Raw genomic sequence first — 14,586 nt, forward strand, 5'->3', positions numbered from 1 at the left:
ACACACACACACACACACACATACACACACACAAATAAACATTAGAAAAAAATAATTTTAAAAAATGTGGGGGAAAATGCCATCTAAAAAAGTTTTCTCCCCTCCTGTGAACAAGCCTTGACTGTGACTTGCTGCAGAGACTTGTCCTGGCTATGTATCTGTTCTGGGTACCACCCTCCTGTTCTTTTACTTCCTGTTTTGCTTCTCCTGACAGTATCCATTGGTGACCCTTATGGTACAAGTTCCCTTCCCTGGAACATGCAATGAGTGATGCTGCCATGTTAGCAAAATGAGAGACACATCGGCAGGCAGAGTCACGTCCATAAGAGGAAGATGGCAACACCATGAGAGGCTTTCAATCTGGGAGAAGAGCTGGCTGATGTCACCTAGTACTATGAGGGGCATAAACAAGGCTTCTGTCCATCTCCTCCCTTTATCCTCTAGAGGAAATCTGCATTCCAGCTAGTCTTCTTTTCAGCATTCTGTGTCCTGTACCTAAATTCTAGAAGACTCCCTCTTCCCTCTAGAGGATAAAAGCTCAATTCAAATTCTCTTAGCCCATTATATGGAACTAATGAGAGGATTGCTTACTAACAGACTCTCATAAGACTTCTTATATGTCTTCACAGAGTATTCCCACCCTTCATTCTTGGTAGGAATATAGATATCCTATATATGCTGTATAATCAGATGTTAAACATTTATATGAAAGTATTTTACATAAATTAATGTTCACTATTTGCAGTTCTAAGAGGCCTGTAGATATTATAGCCTTGTTTAAATTGCTACTCAAGCAGAGCCTTATAAAAGAGATTTTGTCTTACATTTCATAATTTTATATAAAACATTATTTTCATAGCAGATATAATGTTATGTCTCTGAATCAATGTCGTTCTCATGGAGGCAGGAAAATATTTCTGCTGCAGGACAGCTTAAGAGTGGTGCCATCAGATTTCACTGTTTATTCTTTTACATTCCTAGAAAATAGGCTAAATTATCCACTAGCTATCTCTGAAATATCATATGATAAATTATTTATCAGAATCCCATTCATTCTGGATGTGTGAAATGAATGGATAAAAAAAATAGTTTGCATATAAAATGAATCAGTTTAATTTGTTTAAAAATTTTATACTCAAAATTTTCTTCCTGTATTCTTTATTTTTGAGATGTTTAGAATATTCAATAACATTGAATAACTATGAGTTTTTGTCCATAGTTTTTTGAGTTTTTGCCCATCATTAGTCAATTGCCTAAATAGCATAAATGTATGATTTTATGGAAAAGTTATTTTCATAGTATATTAGAGTACATGTAAAATGAATAATACTTGATAGAATTAATAGTAAGTATTAATTTAGGAATTTAGTTTTTTTAAAGTTAAACAGATTTATAATAATAAGAAAAATAGTAATGATATACCGTAACTTATTGAGTACCTACTTTGTGCCAGATACGCTGCCTGGTGCTAGATATTTTTTGCCCATTTTATAAATGAATCTTTTGAGCAGTCAAGGAACTTTGATACCCAGCTAGTAGTAAGTCGTAGAACCAGATAGCAATTCTTGTCTCTTTTACTCTGAAACCTGAGGTCTTTCCATCCCTCTGGGTTGTCTCTGTGTGTAGAGTTCTACAAAATCAGGAACTTTTATCATGGGCCTTTTATTTCTCTGGCACCTGTAGACAATTCCATCTTCCTCCACAGGTGAAACTGCAGAAAGAAGGTAAAATGAAGTAGAGGCCTGATTTATCTCCCATGTGATGGATGTTTTAAAAAATGAGGGGAAAAGGGGTTTTCCACAAAAATAAATCATAAACCATGGTTTCCAGTCCATATAGAATGGAGGTTTGACTGACACCATAATTCAGAATTTAACATTTGCTTGAGCTTCCCACACAGAAAAAGCTATCCAGAAGGTTTCACTCCTAAATTAAGATATATGAACTTCTAGCACATATATCTAATTCTACTTTACCATGAAAGGAAGAACATCATTCTATATAGTTATAGAATCTTACTGACTTATCCATGGTATTAGTGGGAAGCAGAATATAATGGGAAGTGACCAATACCCAATGTCAGAATCTAGGTCAAATAGTTTTAAAAAAATCTAATTTATGATGTGGATTAAGCCTCATTTAAAATAAAAGGATGAAATTAAAGGATAACATTTAATTGTGAATTTAAAAAACCTTTTGTTAAATGAATGTGACAGCTTTAAATCCATATACATCATGCTCAGGTTTTGTAATGAAGTAACCCCTTTAAATAGCTCCTTCTATCTTACAGTGTGGTTTTAAATGTGACCTACTTAAATGGACAGAATCTATATTCCTACTAAAGGAATGCCTCATTTAGCTTGAAGTAATTTCTCTAACAAGAAAAATGTACTCAAAATATAATTCTAAAACCTTTATGAATAAGGCCTCTGAGTAGCCACATTACCGTGCTCCAGAATCTGTGCGCTAAGAATTGTGCCTTTTATTCAGAAAAGATCTCTTCAGGTTATCACTGCCAGGATATTTGTGATTATTTTATTTTATTTTATTTTTAATTTTTTTGATGTTTATTTATTTTTGAGAGAGAGACAGACAGACAGACAGAGTGCAAGCAGGGTAGGAACAGAAAAAAGGGAGACACAGAATCAAAGCAGTCTCCAGGCTCTGTGCTGATAGCTCAGAGCCAATGAGGGGCTCGAACTCACAAACAGTGAGATCATGACCTGAGCCGAAGTTGGATGCTCAACCGACTGAGCCATCCAGGCACCCCTATTTGTGATTATTTTATATTTTTATATCCTGTTTTCCTCCATTCTTAGCTCATAACAATTATGAAACAAGGGGAAGTTATCATTAATTCAGTTATTCATTTGACAGAGGTTTATGTAATGCCTGTTATGTGTACCTAAAATTGTTTTATGTAGCAGTAAGAGTTGGACAGTAAAAAAAAAAAAAAAAGAAAAAAAAAACTCGGGAAGAAATAGAAAAGGTATAATAAAACGATGTAACAATACAAACTTAAAGTGGTTTAGATCCATTTTGTTTAATCTTTCTTCTTCTGGAAATGGTTACCCAGCCAGGTGTGATTCTAGATGGGGAGCAGGGATGTCTCTTACTTGAGACTGTAGTTTCTTAGAAACCAAACAAATGGGACAAAGTTAAGAATCAAGTTCGGTTGGTTGTAGTGGAGAAGCCAGAAAAGCAGGATTAACCTGCTCTCAAAAATAGATAGATCTAAGGCACTAAACTGGAGCACTGGGCCAAGGGACAACCAAGGAGAATAGGAGCAGGGAAGATAGCAGCTTCAGGTGGCAAAGCAAAAGGCTGGCAGAACAGACATTAATGATGAAATTGGATTTTAAACATTCTATTTTCTTGGATAATGAGGAGTTAGTCTTCCATAACTGGTATATAACATTATTTTATGGGTGGGAATCTGTGGGGAGGGGGAACTAGAAGAATTTAACCCTCTTGGGTGTGGCAAATCCATGTCTTCCTTAAGTTGTATTAGTTTACACCTGCTTGTGTGTGTGTGCGCGCGCATGTGTGTTTAGAGAGAGAAGTGAAACACTTACCAGTTATGACAGTCAACCTCCTTCCCCTGCCCAAACCATCCGTTGGCATTGCCTGTGCTCACAAGGTGATTCCACATTGAAGGGTAGGAGGCAGACTGAACACAGAGTGATAACCTGTGGCCTTTCATACCTCAGTAGCCTCTGAGGACTTCACTGAATTATAGCAGAGTAATAATTAGTGTTAATCATGATGACCCTATGGTGTCAAAAAAGGTTAAATTATTGTATATGTATACTTAAGAAAGCAATGATTGTTAAATTTACCCCCAAGAGGTTAACATTTTAAGTGGTTTGTCATTTGTGGGGTAGTCACTTTTGAATTTAACTTGGTGAAAGTTCATTCTCTCATGTTGCCAGATAAATAGGTTGTTGCTTTATGTAGCTTTAGTGATACTCCTATTACTCTGTGAAAGAGAGTCAAGGCTAGCCCTTTAATTTCCATATGTGATGAGAGTTATTCTCCATGAAGATTAAATTTTGATTTGGAACAGGAGTGAAGGGTTTACTTCATTAGGTTCAAATTCACATTTATCACCTCATTCAAAATAAAATATCTTATTAAATTTAAAAAGTCTCCAAAAACATCTCAAAGCTGACTTAAGTATCTTAAAGTGATTACATTTTCTCAAAATTCTCAGAAACTTTTAAAATCCAGAGATCTTGGGGTGCCTGGATGTCTCAGTTGGTTGAGCGTCTGACTTGGCTCAGGTCATGATCTTGAGGTTCATGGGATTGAGCCCTGCATCAGGCTCTGTGCTGACAGCTCAGAGCTTGGAGCCTGCTTGAGATTGTCTCCATGTCTCTCTGTCCCTCCTCTGCTCATATGCTTTCTCTCTCTCTCTGTCTCTCAAAAATAAATAAACATTAAAAAAAATTAAATCCAGAGATCTTTATACTAGGTAATTCCAATGATATGAAATTAGTTTCCTCCATTCTTAGCATCGTTATGCTATTTTCCTTATGGCATCGTTTGTATGGTAGATCTTCAACCATCCATTGCTAATAACATGTATTTTATCAGACCTGACATATTACTGCCTGAAGGGTTATATTTTTATTCATTATAACAGTGTGGACTTGAGCTTCAAAGGAAGAAAAAAGTCAAACTATTGTAGTTTGAATACTTTAATAAATGTCAAATGATAAATGAAGCTGGTTCTTCAGTAGCTGCAGGGTGTGTGGATAAGAAAATATGATGTTCAGATGGTGATATAAATGGTATTATGGGTATCTTACCTTTTATAATCTGTCTTTGCCTCTTACCACTGTAGTTGTGAGAGCTAGGAATGATGAGGTAGGATGCAGGATTTTTGTTGCTGAGTGAATTAAAAGTGAAGGAAATTTTAATGTAAAACTAAATCATCTCTTTACAGGGATAAATACAGAAATGTGCTTTTGGTATTAATAGGCACGTAATCACTCCTCACCTACCTACTCCCTCTAAAGAAAAGCTGTAAACTGGATGTTGAACATGAAGCATGTCCATTATTGCTCAATTCTCGTTTTAATGAAAACTTTAGGATATTTGGGATGTCAAACATGCCCCAGTAGGAGAGCGCAGAATGCCTCACGAATCGTAGGAGATCACTAAGTTATGTGACTGTATGGAAGAAAAAGTAAGTGAAGCAAAAGCTCATGAAAACATCAGTACCATTATAGAGTTAGATGTGGCAGGCAACCTCTAAGATGGCCCCAGTGATCTTTGCTTCTTTGTATTCTCACCCTTATATATTTACCTCCCCTTAAAAGTGGGCCAACTTAATGACTTTCTTTTAACTAATTTAATATAGCAAATGTGATGGAATAGCACTTCTGTGATCAGGCTAGATACGATGATGACTTCCACTGTGGTAGTAGACTCTTTACCTTAGTAGCTTTGATGAAGCAAGTTGTCATGTTGACACATAGCAAGGAAGTGAGGGCAACCACCAGCCAACAGAGGGCTAGGAATCAAGACCCTCAGCTCAACAGCCACCAACCATTTGGGCTTGAAAAGAGATCTTTCTGTAGTCAAGACTTTAGATGAGACCTCCAACCCTAGCCGATATATTCATTGCCATTTTTTTAATTAATTTTTTTTTATTTGAGAGAGAGTGAGCATGAGCAGGGGAGAGGGGCAGAGAGAGAGACAGAGAGAGAGACAGAGAGAGAAATCTTAAGTAGGTTCCACACTCATCATGGAGCATGATGTTGGACTTGATCCCACTACCCTGGTATCATGACCTGAGCTGAAACAAGAGTAGGATGCTCAACTGGCTGAACAACTTAGGTGCCCCTCATTGCAGCATTTTGAGAGCCCCTAAAGCACAGGGCTCAGTTAAACTATTCCCAGGTTTCTGACCCACAGAAACTGTGAGATTGTAAGTATTTGTTATTTTAAGCTTTCATATTTGTGGCAATTATATCACAATAGAAAACTAATACTTTGGTGTATTGTTAGCTAGGGCTCCCATAACGAAGTAACACATACGAGGTTGTTAAACAACAGAAATTTATCTTCTCAAATTCTGGAGGCTAGAAGTCCAAGATCAAAGTTTCAAAAGGTTGTTTTTACCTGAGGGTTCTTTCTTTGGCTTGTAGGTATCTTTTCCCAGTGTCTTCATGTGATCTTCCCTCAATGCTTGTCTGTTCTAAACTCCTCTTTTTAGAAGGACACCAGTCACGTTGAAGTAGAGCTTACGCTAATGACCTCATTTCACCCCTTTAAAGACCCCGTCTCCAAATACAGACTCATTCTGAGGTAGTAAGGGTTTTTTTGTTGTTGTTGTTTTTTTGTTTTTTTTACAAGACATGATACAGCCCATAAGAATAGGCTATATAAAATTCTGTAATTATGTTCATCTTTATAGCTAAAGCTCTATACCACATATTGTCAATAAAGATCTTATTTTTCTTTAATATAATTATATAGATATCAGTTGACATATATAAATACTAAATGATAACATATACGTAATACATATCACATGAGATAGCATATATATTTGCATATCCCTGTCTTTATAAAAATTATAATTCCTATAAGCAAGTATTTTGCATATGTTTTACGTATGACACTTTAGAGAATTTAAGATGGTCTAGATGCAATTTCAAGTCAGGTTTAATCTTTTATGTTTACTTGTGTATTTCTAAATGAGAATATTCTAGAAGGAGCTTGTGTTAAGAATGAGAACCTATTAAAGAGATGGGGGTTTGAAGAATTTACATTTTTTTTTTGAAGCACTAACAGTTTCAGATAATGGTAAGGCGAGAAAATATTTGCCTTTATATTTGGTAATCCGGATACAATGGATACATTGCTAGATCCAATACAATGGTATGCTGATTCTTTAAAACACCATTTCTATTTGAGCTATTAATAACATTATATACCCACATTGAGCATAGAGATTACTTAAAAATCACTATGTATGTTTAAAATATTTTTCAAAATTGCCAAAAAAGTATTATGTAAAATAGGTGTTTTTTTTGTAAAATATTCCATTGATTCTCAGAAGTGTTGTCTATAGACCCAGGAGTCCCTGAAACCCTCTTAGAGGATCTACAAGGTCAAAACTATTTTCATAATAAATATAAGACATTGTATGCTTCTGTGGTGTGTGTGTGTGTGTGTGTGTGTGTGTGTGTGTGTGTGTGTTGACATTTGTACCTATGATGCATAAGAAATAGTAGATAAAATTGCTGGCACCTTTACGTGAATCACATCAGTAGCATCAAACTATATAGTCTGTGTTTTTCAGCATCATACACTTATAGACTAAAAAAACAAAAACAAAAACTTATTTCACTGAGGATTGGACTTAATGAGCCAATTTACTGTTATTAAATCCTGACCTTTGATCACACATCTTTACATTACAACATTCTATGTGATTAAATGATAAGAATGGGTAAAGCACTCAGGCTCCATACGGAGGTACAATGGTTGTCTTAAGGAAAAGTACCCTGTAGTCGTTTGAGTTGGAAGCTGAACTAGGTACTCTCAGGGAACACCATTTTTACTTGAAATTACAACTGAAAAACTAGTTATGATTTTTCAGACTTATGTTTTTGAGAGACATTTTATCAAAAATGAACAAAGTGAGCCTATTGCTTGAAGGAAAACTATTGACATTTATTGCTAGTAACAATTCAAACTTTCAAACAAAAATTAGAATTTTGGAAAACTTATATTTACCCATGAGAACGTGATGAATTCCCAAATTTTAAATATTGTTCTGATTATATTAGTGGTGATATTAACAATTGTTTTTATGATAGTAGGTAACAAAATGTGTCAGTGTTTGGAAGAACTACATACTGCACTAAACCAGTATTTTCCAAATGGTTGGTGCATCACATTATAATGTTATGCCTTGGTGTAAAAGATTCGAAGTACAAGAAAGAGCAATGAATTTTAATGTAACGGAGTAAAATTTTACTATATTATAAAATGTATTATATTAATGTTGAAAATTAATTTGATTTAAACATTAAAGTTCATGACTTCATTGATATGGTTTGGGAAGTACATTGATAAGATTTCAGATTTCGCATGGCAACTAACCTTTAAGAAACTACTACTTGTTGAGTTTGGGGATAATATTAAAACATAATATCCACAATTATCTGAAAAGACTGTGACAATACTGTTTTCCAACTATATAACCTTATGAGGTCAGATTTTCTTCATTTACTTCAAACAAAACAACATATTGCAATAGATTGAATATAGAAGCAAACATGAGAATACAGCTGTCTTCTATTAAGCCAGACATCAAAGAGATTTCCAAAAATGTAAAATCATGCTGGTCCTTATTTTTTCCTTTCAAAATCATTTTTTGAGTATAATTGACATGATGTTATAATAGTTTCAGGTGTACAACATAATAATTGGAAAAGTTTATACATTATGCTATGCTTATCGCAAGCATAGATACTATCTGTCCTCATACGTTCTTATGAAAATGACATTAACTTCAAAAAAAACAGTATTTTTCATGAAAAGTATGTTACTGTGCTAGAGTTAGAAAATCAGTGTTTTGCTACCATCAAAGTAAAGACTGGTTCAGACAGGAATCCTCACTGAATGCTAAATCTAGAGGGAAATTTTGATGAAGAGCAGAATGTTTTCCTGACCATAAAAAGTCTCATCACATATTAATTAGTTACAAAGGAAAAATAAGAATAGTAATATTCAGCAGAGAAATTCAACAGCACCTTAACCTGGTAATCAAAGTTACACTTTTGAGAAGCGTTTGGACAATGTATACCTCCAGATGTGATAGCCTGACAAGGATAATGTTCTAGCTGAGAATGTATAGCCTAAATAAAATCAGGAGCGAACATTTGACAATACCAAAATGAGAATCATTCTTTTTCAAAGATAGACATGACGGAATTCTTCAAAACTGTTGGGTCATAAAAGACAAAAACCATGAAATATTCCAGATTAAAGGGAACTGAAGAGAAGTGACAACTAAGTGCCATATCTGACCCTGGACTGCATCCTCCACTAAAGGGAGAAAAATCCTTTAAAGGGCATCTTTGGGTTAAATAGACAAAGTTAGAATATGGATGATAAAGTATCAATGTGACAGTTGCTGAACCTGGTAACTGTAGTGTCTGTGATTATAAGAGAAGATCACAGTTCTTAGGTAATACACACTGAAATTTTAGGGGAAAAGAGCCCTGATGTTTGTAACATACATCAAATGGTTCAGAAAAAAACCATTTATTTGTATGTATATTTGTATATTAATTAAATATGTGTAAAACTATACACAGACATATATACATAGGTAAAGAGCATAAATTATTTTTTTAAATGGGTAAAATGTTAATAAATTTATCTGTATATAAGTGTTTTTAGTACTGTTCTTCAAATTTTCTGTAAGTTTGTTAATTCCAAATAAAATGTTTAAAAACTAAATGCAGTAACTTACGTTAATATAATGGGTTCATTATTTTTAAATGAATTAATATATAGTGTTTTTCTTAGTTTTGTTTCTCATAGAGTAAATATTAACAGATCTAACCCATATAAATAAAACCCATATAAATAAAACCCATATAAATAAAACCCATATAAATAAAACTCTCAGTAATTTTTAAGAGTGCTAAGGGCTTCTGAGACTACAGAGGTTGAGGATGATTGGTATACACCATATGTGGGTAGTTAGATGGGTGTTCCCCTCCTTCTCTTAAGGCTCTTTTATGATTCTACTTAATGAGAACTGATTTGCTAGATGCCACTAACTTTATAGTCTAGGGCAAATCAGTTAACCTCTTTATGCCTTATTTTTTATATTTTGAAGATAGATATAATGTTGCCTGTTCTCACAGGGCTATTGTAAGATTTAAGTCAGTTATTTATGTAAGGCTCTCAGCTAATGACCACTCTGCAGTGCTGTCCTTATTGGAAACATGTGTTTCTGCCCTGTTCTTCTTTTTTGCCATTTATTTTGTAATTTGGCCATTGATTTTGGTTATAAATATATACATATGAACCACCACAAAGAAGCCAAAGAAGAGTGTCTGAATAGTTCTTAAAATGCAAGTTACAGTGATCATGCTCTTTCAGAGAAGTGGTTAGGGATACCTAGAAGGGTGAAGATAAGCAGGCAATTTGGGATTTTTGGAAGTCTCTGATAGAAGGAAGAACATCATAAACCTAGGAAGTTGAACCAACAATGAAGAGTGGTTGATAGAAAATATGACAGGACAGGAAATCCTTTTCATTAGGGACAAACTATAACCCTACTTAGCACTGTTTCCATGGCATTCCAGTGTCTAGATAGGCACCCTTTGCTTAAATGTGTATGTCTATTTTGGGTTATGTAAATTGTTGTAATAATATATACTTAAGGTAAAAGAATACTATTGTGCCATTTTCACTGTTTTCTCCAACCTACCTAAATTCAGCTCTGTTCTATATCTCATTCTATCAAGTATCAAGCCAATGAAAAAGAAAGAAAATTAGATTGTTCAACTATGCTATGTTCACCTAGTTACAAATTATCACTTTTTAAAAAGAGATCAAAAGATCAATAAATGTAAAGACTTTATGTCATTTTGATATGCTTTTTTTTGTCTTTTAATCTTTTTTGCTAAGAGCTGTGATTTATTTTATTATTCTTTTTAAACAGATCATCAGAAACTGGAAAGAGAAGCTAGAATTTGCCGTCTTTTGAAGCACCCCAATATTGGTAAGGAAATCTTTTCAGTGTATTTTAAATGTTAACTAAGGCTTATGTTATGGATTGTTTAACCATAATAAAAATGTTACTTTAGTAATTTAGACTATTTGAAACTTATTTTTTTTTTTTATTTTAATGTTTATTTTTGAGAGAGAGAGAGAGACAGAGACAGAGGGAGGGTGGGCAGAGAAAAAGATACACAGAATCTGAAACAGGCTTCAGGCTCTGAGCTGTCAGCACAGAGCCAGACGCTGGGCTCGAGCTCTGAGGGGCTCGAACTGTGACCGGTGAGATCATGACTTCAGTCAAAGTCAGATACCCAACCTAATGAACCACCCAGACTCCCTGTAGACTATTTGCAACTTTTAAGAAATAAATTCCTAATTTTTGGTCTTGATTACATTTGATTCTTTACAATTTTTGAAAAGTTTTTCAAAAGGTAGTGTGTACTGGCACTTTAAAAATAATATAAAGTATCATTAGGTTAATAGTCCTTTTGTGTGTTTTCAAGGATTTTCTGCCATTGCTGAAGTTTGGAGACAGAATTTATGTCATTATTTTAGTCAGCTAAATTACTTTTTACCCTATCCTGTGAGGAGTTTTTCTTATAATCATTGATTCTTTTCCAGAAACTAGTAAAGTTATTTTAGAATATTATCCCTCATGAATTACAAAATAGCATGATAATGTTCAAAATTTAAAAAAAAATGCTGAATATAAGAAAAATAGAAGAAACAAAGGAAAGAAAAAGAGCAACAAGAAAAACAAAAAGAACAAGAACATGATTCTGTGACAAGAGTTTTGATTATTTTGGATAAATAGCACTGCCCATCTCTGGTGAGATTTCTTGTCAACCAAACTGTGATATAAAGGTAGTGAGAGAGGGAGTGATAATGTGGTAGAATTGCAAAATCATTCACTGAGAAGGTTTATAGTTCTTCTATTTTTATGAATAGGACCATTCAATTTCTGTTCCTCTTGTAGTTTTTAGTATCCTGCATACTTCTTAGATTCTTAAGTGAATGAATGGATACTGCCAAGTAAATCTGAAGCATTAACAAACTAGCAGCTGTCTAAAGTGAACCTTTTGGTTGGAGAGAGAACAAAACAATGCTGAAATGTAAATCTACCTCTTTTTAAGTATTTTACCCTGATGACAGTCTTTGTTTTGTTGGCTATATTATTTTGCTAGGGCTGCCATAACAAACTACAACAGATTAGATGGCTTTAACAGAGACATTTGTTTTCTCACAATTCTGGAAGTAAGAAATCTGAGATCAAGGTGTTGGCAAGGTTTGTTTCTTCTGAGACTTCCCTCCTAGGATTGTAGATAGATGTCTTCTCCCTGTGTCTTTACATGGTCTTGTCTCTGTTGTAATTTTCTCTTCTTATAAGAGCACCATCATTTTGGGTTAGGGTCTACCTTCATGACCTCATTTTAACTTAAATGCCCTTTCAAGACCTCATCTTCAAATACAGTCACTTTTGGAGGTACTGGGATTGAGACACAATTTGGAAAGACACAGTTCAGCCCATAATATTGGCTAGTGAGAAATTACACAATATGACCCACTATGGTTTAAAGAGCACTGTTCATGTTCAGGTTTAAGATAAAATGAAATTTTATGCACTTGTTATTCTTATGAACAAGAGTTGTTATTTTGTTTTTAATCAGGGTCTTTCTGTGAAACTCAGTTTTTGTAGATAATGAAACTAGTTGTCCTCATTTCCTCTAGGAGACCAAAGTCAAAGATTCTAAAGACACTCAAACTAAAACAAGAACAATTTTCATTTTGAAAACCCATGTAGAATAACCTTACTAATGAAGGGGAAGTTGTTCATGGGGGAAAGTTCTAAAGTTTTCTGAGCTAGACAGCACCTTTTACGTACCCTGCCACTACATATAATTTTTTTCAGTGGTCCATAGCAGCCAATATCATGGCTCCTTGGTTGCCTCACTTGAGATTTTCTTCCATTTCTCAAGAGTTCAGGAGTATGAAAGCAACTATGAAATTACAGGTCCTTGAATTCTGGGATCTGTTTATAATCACAAGAAAGATTTTTAGTGACGCCGTACTGCAGGGTATGAATCATCGATAGATTATACTTCTAAGACTCACTCTCAGAAATGATAACAGTGGCAAATTCATTCATATTATTCATTCATTCAACAAGTTAATTCTCTGGTAATACAGCAGTAATACAACAGACCATTATACCTGCCCTCATATAGGTTGCATTTTTGGGGTGGACAGACAATAAACAAAGTATAGGATATTATATATTGTGATAGGTACTGAGAAGAAAAAGCAGGGAATGGAAATTGGGAATGTTGGGGGATTTTGATTTTAGATAGTTGGTCAGGGTGACTTCGCTGAGAATGAAATTGGAAGACCTGAAGAACAGGAGGAAGCAAGTCATTTGACTCTCTGGTGAAAAAAGGATCAACAGACAGAGGGAACAGACAGCCGATGTAAAAACTCAGAGGCCAGAGCTCATCCAGTGGATTCCACCAAAACTTTTTTTCTACTTTGAGAAATGTGTTTGAGCTGTTTTTCATTCTGTGTTATCCTAATTGATTATCTTAATTGATCTTCATGTTATGAAATCTGACGATGTTGTATGTTGTCGTGTAAAGAGAGATGATTAAACACCAACAGTAATTGTCAAAAAAATAGTAGCAGCAAACTAAAGATGGATGCCATAATGGATATCTGAGATTATACTGAAGAGTAGAGGCAAACCGTGCAATAAGCAGAGTCCTGCTGTTCCTGTTGAGATTATTGCACTTGGTTAACAGTGTCACATAGATCACTCGTGCTTACTCACTACTGCTTCAGTTCACTCCAGAAAAACAGCATTTGGTCTTGATTCTCCTGAATAGATGTGATATCTAGTATGGGACTCTTATCCTCTTTTTCCTTTCCTCTATTCTGTTTTTTGCTTGGTTACCTTAAAATCTCTCAGGTTTTAGAACTTGAAGGAAGAAAATACAACTTTTGACAATTTTTTCTCCAGTGAAAATTTGCTGGTTACTTTTTTTATTTTTTTATGGGCCTTTCTCTTGGCACAGAATTGATAATCTGAGAACTTGCAAGGAAAAGGTTTCTCTTGAAGAAACACATTATAAACCAACTAAAATTGGTAATTCATAAGCCACTTTTTTTTTCTTTAGTTTTTTTTTAATGCTTTTCTGATTTTCAAAGTAAAACACACAGTGGAAATTTTGGAAAATACAGGGATTTCTAAAGAAGAAACCAAAGGAAACAACTTTTAAGATTTGTGGTATTTATTTCTGCCTTTTGTGGATAGATCTTATGTATAATGATAACTTTCGGTATTCTCTTCTATATGCTTTCATACCCATTTAGATAAACCATGAAAATATAATTTTTTAAATTGTCTTACTCAACAAAATTTATTTAGTGTATAGCCATTGCCAGCAGGTTTCTAGGCTCAACACACTGGTGGAGATGAAGTGGGAATCAAGAGAAACAATATCCCTGCTTTTCCCAAAGGTCACGCTGTAGTGTAAGGAGATAGACCATAAATGGCCATCATTATGTCATGGAGATTAGTTCTATGCAGAGAATTAAAATAGGGTAATTTGACACCAGAGGATTGGGTGGCTGCTATCAAAGAGAAACAGAATCAGACACTCATTAAAGTCAATAGACAGATTTTATTCTATATTATTGCATTAGGGTAAAGAGTTTAGCTCAATTTCAAATACAGCAGAGACAAGTAGGGATTTATAGCCAGGGAGCAGAATGAGGGGTCAATGAAGTGAAGATTACTAAGAGGAGATATCAAACGTGGGGGGATTCTTAATG

At 34.5% G+C, this 14,586-nt stretch overlaps 1 protein-coding gene across 8 annotated transcripts in view; it reads left to right on the plus strand.

Annotated features, from left to right (window-relative positions):
• Window positions 1-14,586, plus strand: part of CAMK2D (calcium/calmodulin dependent protein kinase II delta) — a 313,406-nt gene that overhangs the window by 90,470 nt on the left and 208,350 nt on the right. For all 8 annotated transcript variants that reach the window (XM_015540216.2, XM_007088183.3, XM_042984014.1 and 5 more), the window contains exon 3: window positions 10,703-10,762. In XM_015540216.2, the coding sequence (XP_015395702.1) occupies window positions 10,703-10,762 (60 nt within the window). The remainder of the gene's footprint in view (window positions 1-10,702; window positions 10,763-14,586) is intronic.

Source organism: Panthera tigris, chromosome B1, assembly GCF_018350195.1.
Source record: "Panthera tigris isolate Pti1 chromosome B1, P.tigris_Pti1_mat1.1, whole genome shotgun sequence".
NCBI lineage: Eukaryota > Metazoa > Chordata > Mammalia > Carnivora > Felidae > Panthera > Panthera tigris.